Source organism: Cajanus cajan, chromosome 10 (genome assembly GCF_000230855.2).
Source record: "Cajanus cajan strain Asha chromosome 10, NIPB_CcT2T_4, whole genome shotgun sequence".
Lineage (NCBI taxonomy): Eukaryota > Viridiplantae > Streptophyta > Magnoliopsida > Fabales > Fabaceae > Cajanus > Cajanus cajan.
In genome coordinates this window covers 34,705,925-34,719,137 of record NC_138526.1, presented here as the reverse complement: position 1 = coordinate 34,719,137, position 13,213 = coordinate 34,705,925, and the positions used below count along the sequence as shown (strand labels likewise).

Below are 13,213 nucleotides of genomic sequence, written 5' to 3'. Positions count from 1 at the left end.
ATTATGAATTTTCAAAACCCTAGGCCCCTATTTATAGAAATTTTGAAATTACTATGCACTATGCACTATTCATTAAAATAATATTATTTCATTATTATAATATTAAAGTTACTATGCACTATTCATTAAAATATTAGAATTAATTAAATTTTTAGAATTCTGAATTCCGCAGCCCCTCGTAGCCGCCCCTCATGCGCAGCCATTCACTATGCATGCATAGTAGAATACTATTCATACATACGTATACATGAATAGTAAAATACATATATGTAAATAGTAAAATACGTATATGTAAATAGTAAAATACGTATAAAAATATGGTAACTCTTCTATTAATTCCAATACATAAAAAAATAAAATTTTGGAATGTTACACCTTACAGCTCTAAAGTGTCATTAGCTCTTCATAATCTGTTACATGTTCCTTCCATTACAAAAGATCTAATAAGGACAATTTACTAGAGATAATTCAATTTATTTTGAATTTCATGTCATTCATTGCTTTGTTAAAACTCAAGTCACCAATGAATTGTTAGTGCAACACAATGTGGATCTTGATGGTCTCTACTTCTTCTCGAATTTACAAATTCATGCTACACTAGGATCTTCAGCAACATGTTTAGTTTCTAATTCTATAAGTTCTAATGTTTTCAATAATACTAGATCTACATCCCACTCATTGTGACATGTTAGATTAGGTCATCCAAATAACCATGTACTCAAAATTACACTATAATAATGTAATATTTTTTTTTTCCAAATAAAAGTAATGATTTCTATTCTACATGTGTTGGTCATTGATTTGTGATGGGGAAGTGATGGTTATTTGTGTTCCATAAATGAGGGTGGTGTCTCGGTTACTATCATTAGTTCACTATTTTTCTGTTGGGATGCAAGCAAAGTCTCACATTGTTCAAACAAGAGGATGGACAAGGGTTTATATACACACAATTGTCTCCATTGGTTGAGAGGCCTAATTTTGGGTAATGTCCAAAAGCAAAATCGTGAAGGCTGAAGGCCCAAAGCGGACAATATCTCACCAATATGGAGACATGTGTATATGTGTGGTAACCCCCCCGGTGCACAACAAGTGGTATCAGAGTCGATGGTCTGATCAAGTGACCGGCTCGACGAATATGATGGTTGGCAGGTGGATCCAAGTTTGGGATCCCTTGTGTCGAAAGTCTTCCTAATGGTGGGTCCTGTGGAAGAGAGGCTTCTCAGTAACATGGAGGGTTAGGAGGCGTGTCCTGCTGTCACGAGGGAGGTTATGATGGAGCAGCGGTGCAAGCACTCTAAGCGTGAGTGAGCTCTGTGGGCCACCATCGGAAGTCCTTTGTTTGAGGGAGGATTGTTGGGATGCAAGTAAAGTCCCACATTGTTCAAACAAGAGGATAAACATGGGTTTATATACACACAATTGTCTCCATTGGTTGAGAGGCCTTTTAGGTGATGTTCAAAAGCAAAACTGTGAAGGCTGAAGGCCCAAAACGGACAATATCTCACTAATGTGGAGACATGTGTATATGTGTAGTAACCCTCTCCGTGCACAACATTTTCTACAATCCTTTTCAGATTTTCCTTGCATCCCACATTATCTTTGAGGCTTAGAAGATTTAAGGTATTTTGCTTCTTCAATGTTGGTCTTATTCAAAGGAGGAATGAGGTGGAATGTCTTTGTCATTTGTTGGCTATGCAGATCAATTTTTTGAATCTTTCTAACAAAGGTGTTTTTGTGTGTTTTGTTGGTCATTGTGGCATTGAGGGTTGCCACTCGTATTTTTTATTTGATGTCACTGTTTATGTTTCATTTAGGATGGTTGGGGAGGCAAAATGTGGAAATAGAGTGAACCTCAATCCAAGATTAATGATGGTGAGTAAGGGTTAGGCTTCGTGTTACTTTTAATGAGGTCAAAGGGTGGTACTTCAAGTTAGGGGGAGTTGGAGTTGTTGACGAAGAAAATCTGAATGTTGTAGTTTGAGTTGGATGTTAACTAGTCAGAGAGGGTTGTGTTGGCTATTATATGCACTTGTCTTAACGATAAAAAAGGAGAGGTTGGTTAGCGATAGGTGATCATTAAATAGGAGAGTTGACGTCCTTGCTACAAGGGTGTCCAAACTTACCATTGAAAAGGACCTGTTGTTAGGAAAATGGGTAATATGTTTTTCGGGTAGGCTTTTCTATTGATGCAAAGGAGAGGCCAGCAGGCGAGTTTGACAACATTGGAGAAGGTCATGTCTGAGGATCATGCACGTGGTTTTTAGAGGGCTTCTCGTTAAGTGGTGCTTTATTCGTTCCTAGTTTCCCTTATAGTAAGTTGAATGTTGATTTTGACATTATTAATGGAAAACTTGTGAATGAAGTCAAACTGCTTAATAAGGATGACATAGATGATTCATTTGACGAGGGCAAAGACATGTTTTTGTCTTCTGAGAATGTTAGGGTGGTTAAGGGGTCGATTGAAAAGGATTTTGATGTTTCATTTTCTATTGAGGAGGCACTATCTTTGCCAATGTGGTTTCCAAGGAGGTAGTAGACTGTGTTGATGTTGCACTAAGGGTACTTATGGAGCTTAGGGATTGGGGAGCTTTTTCAAGGATTTTTTGTTTTCTTGTGTTTTTTTCCATCTTATAGCCAAACAAAGGTTTTATGATTTAAATATATTGATGATGGTTTTTTTGACATGTTTTGTTGTGTGAAGCTTTGGCAACATTGTTTTTGTATGCATGTCATGTTTTGTATGCACCTCAACTTGAAAGATTTTGAAAGCTTGGTAGCTTAGGATTATAAGTTGTTATGTTTTTCTCTTATTTTATCGATGTGAGACTTATTTGTATCTCAACATGATGCATGGTAGACGAGGGTATGGATAATGGCAAAGGCATGGTTAGTGGGGTCAAAATAGTAGTGGGTTTGTGTAATTGATCCATTAGGTTGGCAAGGTTAGCGATAATGATGTCATGTTAGGAATTATGGAGTAACAATTGTTGGCTAAATCGAGATTGTAAGGACGTGAGTTTCTTCGTGAGAGCTAAAACAATATCATTCGCATTCTTGCTTGTTTTTGGGTCAACATCTTTAGTAGCTTTGGGAGGCATAAAAATGAAATGAAAGCACCAATAATAGATGAAAGGAGACTAGAGCAAAGCTACTTGAGGGGAGGCTAAGAAACATTAACACTTAATTACCATCTTCCTACCATTCATTCAAAATGAAATAGAGGGTTATGTATATGATGATTTTAGCAACCCCAACATAAAAACCAAATTATTGAAAACATGAAATACAAACAAGGAGCCCAATAACTACTATCCCATTATGAATCATAAAACCACCTGGGGTTTATTCTTGCTTTTGGGCTTGGCTCCCATTTGTAGCCCAATTGTATTGCTATCACGTGTGAATGCCATCATGTCACGATATAAGAGATTCAATATTTACGAAGACTTAAATGTACAAAAATCAAAGAATTATTCTAAGTTACTTGATTTTCATCTAACTAATTTATTAATTAAATTATTTAATAATATTTTCATTTTATCATTATGTATATCAAATTTTACATTAATTTTTATTTTTGAGAAATCTTCGGCCAATTGCATCACCATTGTACCTGACTTTTTGATAACTATTTAAACATGATGTAGAAGACTCACTCATGAATCCAACATATAATGCTTAAGCTGACCTATATTCTGTAAATAAGAATTTTTGAAATTTTTTCATTAAATTCTTTTTTAATTTTAGTAAAAAAGCTCTAAAAAATTATCGTAAACTATTATCTAAATAGAGTTTTGATCATGGCTAAACCGACTTAACTACTACACAAAAAGCTACATAACACATGGTCCAACCATTCGATACAAAATTGACCAATATATGTCCTTTAATTGTTATAAGTCATGACAGGGATAAGGTACAAATATTTAAATTGGGGGGTTCATAAGTAATTTTACTTTTCTTAACATATAGTACTTATCCAAGCCATTTTAATAATCCATATTTGGTAGTACAAGGCAAGCCACATAGTGATTGCCACCAGCATTATATATCAAACCTCTGTGTCTCTCGAGACTTCGTCACTTCACCTTTTCCCTTTTTTCTTTGCCCCACCAAATACGGAGAGAAAAATGGACCTAGCGTGGGCCTCAATTCTGATACTGATACTGATTCTGATATGCACATGGAGGGTGCTGAACTGGTTATGGCTGAAGCCAAAGAGAATCGAAAGGCTTCTGAGAGAGCAAGGCCTTCATGGCAACCCATACAAGCTTCTGGTTGGAGACATGAAGGAGTTTGTCAAGATGCGAAACGAAGCCTTATCCAAACCCATGAATCTCTCTCATGACACAGTGCCTCGACTATTTTCCTATATCCAATATAGTCTCAACAAACATGGTACTTCTATGATTCTTTCTCATGATCTTCTCCTTTTTGCAATTGTCACTTGGGAATTTTATATATTAGCAACGATCATAAAAATATGCATACAATATTATATGGTATACGCAAAGTGGTCAATTCTTTTAGTATATAATCATGACAAAATTTAAAACTAAGATCTTGTTTAAGTTGAGAAATACTCAAACTACCGACATATGTTGTTGTTTTAGCCTGATTCTTATTGTTGGTGATGGTATATGTAGGCAAAAATTGTTTTACATGGTTTGGTACAGTCCCAAGGGTGATACTCACAGATCCTGAGCTGATCAAAGATGTACTCAACAATAATTATGACTTCCGAAAGTCTGTTTCGAATCCGCAAGTGAGATTACTAGCTCCTGGTCTTGTAAGCTACGAGGGAGAAAAGTGGAACAAGCATAGAAAGATAATCAATCCCGCGTTCAATTTAGAAAAGTTAAAGGTTACTTTTCTCTCTCTATATATTGTTATATTGACTTGTGTTTCTTCCGAGAACATTTCAACAAAACATTGATTTTGTGTACGGACAAAAAGAAAATAGTATTAATTCATGATAGAGTTGGTATTACTTTTAAAATTAAGTTTTGATAGATTTATTTTATTAAATAATTTATTTTTTATATTATTTTTTAATAATTTAATTATTAAATTAATTTTTTAATATGTTTATTATTTAAGCTTATAATTTTTTTTAAAATTTAAAAATTATTTTATTTCATAATTTAAATTGACAGATAATCATAAAAATATTTTATATGTTGATTTGAATTTATATAGTAAAGTATCATAAAAATTTTCAAATTTTTTAAAATTTTGCAAACTTGATATATATATTAAAAAAATTTAATCTAGTGGTTAGTACATAAAATGTTTTTATTTTTTTATGAAACTTAAATCGAGAATTTTAGTTTCTCATGTTTGGTAACTAGTTATTTAATATTTATTTTTCAAGAATACAATTTTTTGAGAATCATTTTTATCTTACTTTTTCACAAAAATATTATTATGGGAGTTAAGAATCCAACCTTTCCAAATTAAGAGAAAAGTTATATATATATATATATATATATATATATATATATATATATATATATATAAGTATCTTTCTCTTTCTCTTTTCTATTTCTCTTTTTCCCTTCCTCTCTCTCTCTATGCACTCTCACTCCCATTTTCTTCCTCTCTCCCTTTCTCTCCCTCAAACATGTCCATTTTCTTTTTCTTTTTCTTTTTTGTATTTTATTAATTTTTGACCTTGTCAATTTTAATAATAATATTAAAATTTATTTTATTTCTACAGTTTAATTGTATATGTTAACATTTATTTATTTATTTGAATGAAATAAAATAATATATTTTTCCTTCTTAATTATAAGGTGGCATTTTTTTTTGTTTATTTTTGCTTATTGAATTTTGTATTTAAAATTTTTTAACTATAAATCCTTAACTTTTTAAAATAGTTTAATATCATATTTGTAATAAGATTTGTGTAAATAAATATATTTAATGAATTTATTTTCGTATAAGATTTTTTTTTACAAAAAATATTTATATACATGAATATACTATTATAATCGAACATGAAAATCTTGTATGAATATTCACAAAAGCCTTTATAAGTAACAAAATAGATTTTAACTATTATCATGATTCAATATTTGTAATTTTCAAAAATTATAATTTCTAGATATGAAAAAACTTTTCACTAACCAAACACCTCTTTAGAATAAGTAAATCTTTCCTCTAATTGAGTTCAAAGCTTGATTTTGTTTAGCCTGCAACACAATTTTAAATGCAACATCAGTTAGTCTATGTTTCAAATCGAAGTATGAAAGAGAGCATTTGTGTGCTTAAATTCACAAGGGGGATGTTAACCGCTTTCCATTTTCCACTATATCACAGAATATGTTACCATTATTCACCAAATGTTGCGATGATTTGATTAGCAAATGGGAAGGAATGTTGTCTACACACAGATCATGTGAAATGGATGTATGGCCCTTCCTTCGAGAATTGGCTAGTGATGTTATTTCTCGCACATCATTTGGAAGTAGTTATGAAGAAGGAAGAAGAATATTTCAACTTCTAAACGAGCAAACTAAACTTACTCTAGATGTTCTGTTAAAAGTTTACATCCCTGGATGGAGGTAAGACTAACATGTATATTTAACTACGTGATAGACTTAAGTGATCTAGCTTATTGGATGAGCTTGACATATATTTTCATATAGGAAATTGTGATTGAAAATAATACCTATCGTTCATAATTTAAAAAAAAATGGTTTTACAGTAATATTTTCCCATATATTGTGACATCTCTCAATTGCATCTTGGAAAATTAAACTATGTTTACTATTGACAGATCCACCATTATAAGGGTAGTTGATCTAGAAAAGAAGATTCTCTTTATATCATGATTATTACAAGACTGATTTCGTTGACTTGTAGGTTTGTACCTACTCCTATCCATAGAAGGATGAGGGAAATTGACAGAGATATAAAAGCTTCGCTTAAGGGTATTATTAACAAGAGAGAGAAAGCACTGAAGGAGGGTGAAGCCACTAAAAATGACTTGTTAGATATACTTTTGGAGTCAAATCACAAGGAAATTCAAGAACAAGGAAACAAAAAGAACGTTGGAATGAATCTTGAGGAGGTAATGGAAGAATGCAAACTATTCTACTTTGCTGGACAGGAAACAACTGCAGTTTTGCTTGTTTGGACAATGATATTATTAAGTAGGTACCCTGATTGGCAAGCACGTGCAAGGGAGGAAGTTTTACAAGTTTTTGGTGACCGAAAACCAGATTATGATGGCCTAACCCACCTCAAGATTGTAAGTTTGTATTATCATCTTGATACTCTCTAAATTCATAGATAAGCACGATGGTACATAAAACTTTTGTAATTAAATATAAGTAAATTCTAATTAATTTATTATATTTAATGCTATCATTTCAAAAGATACTCTTAAATTAATTATGATTACTATTTTTAATTAACATTATTAAGGATAGTTTAAGAAGTAAAGTTTAATTTTTACATTAAATGAATAAAATTAAATCAATTTAACTAATTTTCTTTAATATATGTAAATTTAAGTATTTTATTTATATATGAGTCAAGAGAATATGTCCTTCATAATTATTGTTATGATGATTATTTTTTGCAACAGGTTACCATGATTTTACACGAGGTTCTTAGGTTATACCCACCGTTTATTGCTCTTTTTCGAAAAGTTGACAAAGATATGAAACTTGGAAACCTATTATTACCGGCTGGAGTGCATATTACCTTACCAATATTAATGGTTCAACATGATTGTGAACTGTGGGGTGATGATGCTAATGAGTTCAAACCTGAGAGATTTTCTGAAGGTGTTCTAAAGGCCACAAATGGAAGAGCTTCATTTTTTCCCTTTGGAGGGGGTCCAAGAATATGCATCGGACAAAACTTTTCCTTGTTGGAAGCAAAGATTGTTGTGTCAATGCTTTTACAACATTTCTCATTTGAACTTTCTCCAAGCTATACTCATGCCCCAACAACTGTGATTAGTCTTCAACCCCAATACGGTGCTCATGTCATTCTACGCAAGGTGGAAATATAAAAATAAAAAATAAAAATTATTAGATCTTATTTCTAGTTTATATTATACTCTTCTTGATGAGTTTATAATGTGTGAAATATGATGTAATAGGATAGTTTTCAACTAACTCTCGTGATTACTAGTAGTAATCATTAGAGTTATTAGTTTGTTATACTTTCTGTTAGACTTGTTATTAATAGAGGCTCTGTTGGACTTATATGTATAAATAAGAGACTTGCTTTCTCATTGTTACATGAAAAAAAAATCATAAATATACAAAAGTATTTTTCATATTCTTTCTATTTTCTCTATATTCTTTTTTCACCTTATACCTAAACACTCCACACATGGTATCAAGAGATTGATAGATCCTTAAATGGCATCAATAGGTTGAGCCTATTATCAAGGCACATTGTCTTCAACATTTTGTTTTTTTATCCTAAGATTCCACTTTGATTCTTGAATGAATCAAATCGCAATGAGGGAAAACTAAACTTGAAGTACATTGTTTAGGAGCAACAGGATCAAATGCTTATGTCGTGGCTTCTATTGTCTCTCTTCACTTTAATCCTTTCATGAGTTCTTGGAAGCGTTCATTTGTATCAGGTCTAGGACAAGATACATGACTTCTTCCATAAACAAATTCAAGCACACACATTAAAATTCAAACAAAGCTTCAATCGACGATACTTGAAGATAAGACTATGGAGGAATATCTTCTATACATTAAAGTGTTAATTAACGCTCTTGCTTCCCTTGGAGAATTAATGTCAACTCAAGAACATGTTGATGTAATATTATAAGGACTTTAGCAAGACTACAATTTTTTGATCTTGGTCATTAAAAGCAAGCTTAAGTCTCTTCCTATTTAGGAAGCTGAAATGTTGTTGATCACACATTAGATGTGACAACAAAAATATCATAAGAAAGTTTTCGTGGAGTCAGCCTCTATTAATTTGACTCAAGCACCAACAATGAATCCTAATTTTAAACAAAGTAATGATGTGACTTAAACCAATCAATTTTCTTAAAATATTGATGTAGATACAAATGATGGAGGAAATTTTAACTTTAATCGTGGTCGTAGTGGTCAAAAAAGTTGTCGTGGTGGTGGTGGTGGTGGTCATTACTCAAATATTCAGTGTCAAGTGTATTATAAGTATGGTTACATTGTTGCAGATTGCTATCATAGGTTTGATCAGAATTATCAACCTACAACAACATACATTTTTCAGGTATTTGATTTGTAAAATTATGGAAATTTTTATAATGCAAACATGTTGCCACAACAAAACTATTATCAATCACACCAACCAGTCATATTTGATTCTCGGAATACACGAAGTCAAATTCCTAGGCTACCAACTCATTTTCAACAACTTGATGTTATGATTACTAACATCGCCACAACTCCTGCTCCTACAAAATGTATCTAGACTCAAGAGCTTCTTATCATGTTACTGGAGTTCAATATTCAACTAAATAATTCATTTGAATGTCTTGACCAAATCTTCTTTGGTAATGGATAAGGTTTGCCCATACACTCTTTTGGTTCATCCTTTTCGTCTCTCCTCACAACTCTAAAGTGTCAATAGCTCTTCATAATCTCTTACGTGTTCCTTCCATTACAAAAGATCTAATAAGGAAAATTTACTAGAGATAATTCAGTTTATTTTGAATATCATGTCATTCATTGCTTTGTTAAAACTCAAGTCACCAATGAAGTGTTGGTGCAACACAATGTGGGTCTTGATGGTCTCTACTTCTTCTCGAATTTACAAATTCATACAACACTAGGATCTTTAGCAACATGTTTAATTTATAATTCTATAAATTCTAATGTTTTCAATAATACTAGATCTTTATCCCACTCATTGGGACATGTTAGATTAGGTCATCCAAATAACCATGTACTCAAAATTACATTATAATAATGTATTTTTTTTTCCAAATAAAAGTAATGGTTTTTGTTCCTGCTTAGAAACACTCCTCTTATCGCTACTTCTTCTCGGTCTTCTAAGTCTTTGGTGCCGATCGAATGCTATCTCCAAAGGGTGGGGAGGGTACTTGCAAAGGCACTCCAACGATCAAGTAAGTGTTTGGTATAGAGCAATAAAGGCTTTTATACAAGATAAATCATACATGTTTCTGTCTCATCACCTATGTATTTATAATGACAGGTTTGGGCCTGTTTGGGCCTGATGGGTCTTCTGTCTTGGAAGCAAAGATTGTTGTGTCAATGATTTTACAACGTTTCTCATTTGAACTTTCTCCAAGCTATACTCATGCTCCAACACCCGTGATTAGTCTTCAACCCCAATATGGTGCTCATGTCATTTTACGGAAGGTGGAAGTATAAAAAAAATAATTATTAGATCTTATTTCTAGTTTATATTATACTCTTCTTATGAGTTTATAATGTGTGAAATATGAGGTAAGGGTAGTTTTCAACTAAGTCTCGTGATTATTAGTAGTAATCATTAGAGTTATTAGTTTGTTATACTTTCTGTTAGACTTGTTACTAATAGAGTCTCTCTTGGACTTATATGTATAAATAAGAGACCTGCTCTCTCATTGTAACATGTAAAACAAAAATCATAAATAGAAAAGTATTGTTCAAATTCTTTCTATTTTCTCTCGATTCTTTTTTCACCTTATGCCTAAACACTCGAACATGGTATCAAAAGATTGACAGATCTTCAAGTGGCGTTAATTGGTTGAGCCTGTTATCAAGGCACATCATCTTCTACATTTTTTCCCCCTAAGATTCCACTCTGATTCTTGAATGAATCAAATTGCGGTGAAGGAAAACTAAATATGAAGTAAAATATTGTTTGGGAGCAACAGGATCAAATACTTATGTCGTGGCTTCAATTGTCTCTCTTCACTTTAATCCTTTCATGAGTTTTTGGAAGCGTTCATTTGTATCAGGTCTAGGACAAGATACATGACTTCTTCCATAAACACTTCCATAAACAAACTCAAGCACGCACATGACAACTTCAAACAAAGCTTAATCGACGACACTTGAAGATAAGACTATTGAGGAATATCTTCTATACATTAATTAAAGTGTTAATTAACGCTCTTGCTTCCATTGGAGGATTAGTGTCAACTCAAGAACATGTTGATGTAATATTATAAGGACTTTTACAAGACTGCATTTTTTTGATATTGGTCATTAAAAGAAAGTTTGAGTCTCTTCCTATTGAGGAGGTTGAAATGTTGTTGATCACACATTAGATGTGACAACAAAAATATCGCAAGAAAGTTCCCATGGAGTCAGCCTCTATTAATTTGACTCAAGCACCAATAATGAATCCTAATTTTAAACAAAGTAATGATGTGACTTAAACCAATCAATTTTCTTAAAATATTGATGTAGATACAAACGATGGAAGAAATTTCAACTTTAATCGTGGTCGTAGTGGTCAAAAAAGTTGTTGGTGGTGGTGGCCGTTACTCAAATATTCGGTGTCAAGTGTATTATACGTATGGCTACATTGCTACAAATTGCTATCATGGGTTTGATCATAATTATCAACCTACAACAACATACGTTTTTCAGGTATCCTATTTGTAAAATTATGGAAATTCTTATAAGGCAAACATGTTGCCACAACAAAATTGTTATCACTCACAACAACCAGTCACATTTGATTATCGGAATACATGAAGTCAAATTCCTAGGCTACCAACTCATTTTCAACAACCTGTGTTATGATTACCAACACCGTCACAACTTCTGCTCCTACAAACTGGTATCTAGACTCAAGAGCTTCATATCAAGTTACTAGAGATCAACAAAATATTCAACAAAACAATCCATTTGAATGTCTTGTCCAAATCTTCTTTGGTAATGGATAAGTTTTTCCCATACACTCTTTTGGTTCATCCTTTTTGTCTCTCCTTATGTGACACCCTTACTACCCCAACTTATATTGTAATAAATATTTCAATTATGGTAACAGGGTTCACATCACAATAATATAAATATAAAACATAAAACATAAGAGTTTTACAAATTGTTTTCAAAATAATATTACAATACCAAATGCATATAAATATTTCGTCCTAAAAATCCTCTGCCCCGATGTCACAATATCAGAGCATTTCCCTAAATAAAATGCTAGCATCTTATATGCCACTTGCAGCTGGATCCTCTCCACCTAAAATATCCACAATTTATACGGTGAGAAAAGAAAATATCTATATGCAAAGTACATACAAACACATCACAGTATAATATCTACAAGCATATATATATACTTTAAATATCAATTATTCAACATTTTCATAATCCATCAAACACGTCAATATCACAGTTAACATTATGCCCAGATCTCGCCATATCTGACACAAGTGATACGGGTTAATTGCCTCACTCAACTCACACCATACCAGGGGTACGCTCGTCCCTGAAGCATCACCTACCCAAGGTTCGTATCATCCCTGATCTTACGAGGAATACGCTCGTCCCTAAAGTATCCACCACCCAGGGTTCGTATCATCCTTAATCCTTTAGTGTGAGTATCCACAATCACATTACAATCAATACAATCTCTTGCAATTAACCCTATGTCAGGGCAGCCATAAATGACATAAGTGGTGGTGTTAACTGTCTTACTCATCACACACCATGCTAGGTCACGCCTTCCCTGTAGCACCACTTATACAGGACCGTGCCATCCTAGTCATTGATGTGAAACATCACAATCACATCTATATCACAACCATACAACATTTCAACTCATAATTCAATTTCTATCACATATGCAATTTCATATGCATAACAATTAAGACAACAAAATAGAGTTTACATACCCCTCAATCATTTTTAATAATTCCAACAAAATATAGCAAGATTATTAATGATACATGTCATATATTTATTGATTCAACACTCGACTTATTACATACTTAATACATCACATTATATTCCCTTAATTATAATCTAAATTGTCCATTAATGCAGTTCATTAGTCCAATAATCCAAAAGTTCAATATTCCAAGGGTCAATAATTCAATGTTTAATATTTCAATGGTCCAACCGTTCATGGGTCGCTTAGTTATAATATATATACAGATGATAATAGAGAAAATATAAATTAACTCCAGTAAAGGTGGCAGTGCCTCCTGGTTAGGAATCAATTTATATCTTCAATAGAATAATTATTCTAAATTATAAATTATATATATACAGATAAT

At 32.5% G+C, this 13,213-nt stretch overlaps 1 protein-coding gene across 1 annotated transcript; it reads left to right on the top strand.

The window, feature by feature from the left end:
- Positions 1-4,022: 4,022 nt before the first annotated feature.
- On the top strand, positions 4,023-8,296 carry LOC145952610 (cytochrome P450 72A68-like). The gene is made up of 5 exons (XM_083065378.1): positions 4,023-4,398; positions 4,647-4,864; positions 6,322-6,566; positions 6,868-7,255; positions 7,595-8,296. The coding sequence occupies exons 1-5, from the start codon at positions 4,131-4,133 to the stop codon at positions 8,024-8,026; spliced, it is 1,551 nt and encodes a 516-aa protein (XP_082921504.1). The 5' UTR covers positions 4,023-4,130; the 3' UTR covers positions 8,027-8,296.
- Positions 8,297-13,213: the final 4,917 nt, after the last annotated feature.

What these genes read in the sequence shown, in the direction of transcription:
- LOC145952610 (XM_083065378.1), top strand. Translation starts at nt 4,131, where the DNA reads ATGGACCTAGCGTGGGCCTCAATTCTGATACTGATACTGATTCTGATA. An exon ending in TCAATTTAGAAAAGTTAAAG is followed by an intron (nt 4,865 to 6,321) that starts GTTACTTTTCTC and finishes ACTATATCACAG; the next exon opens with AATATGTTACCATTATTCAC. An exon ending in GCCTAACCCACCTCAAGATT is followed by an intron (nt 7,256 to 7,594) that starts GTAAGTTTGTAT and finishes TTTTTGCAACAG; the next exon opens with GTTACCATGATTTTACACGA.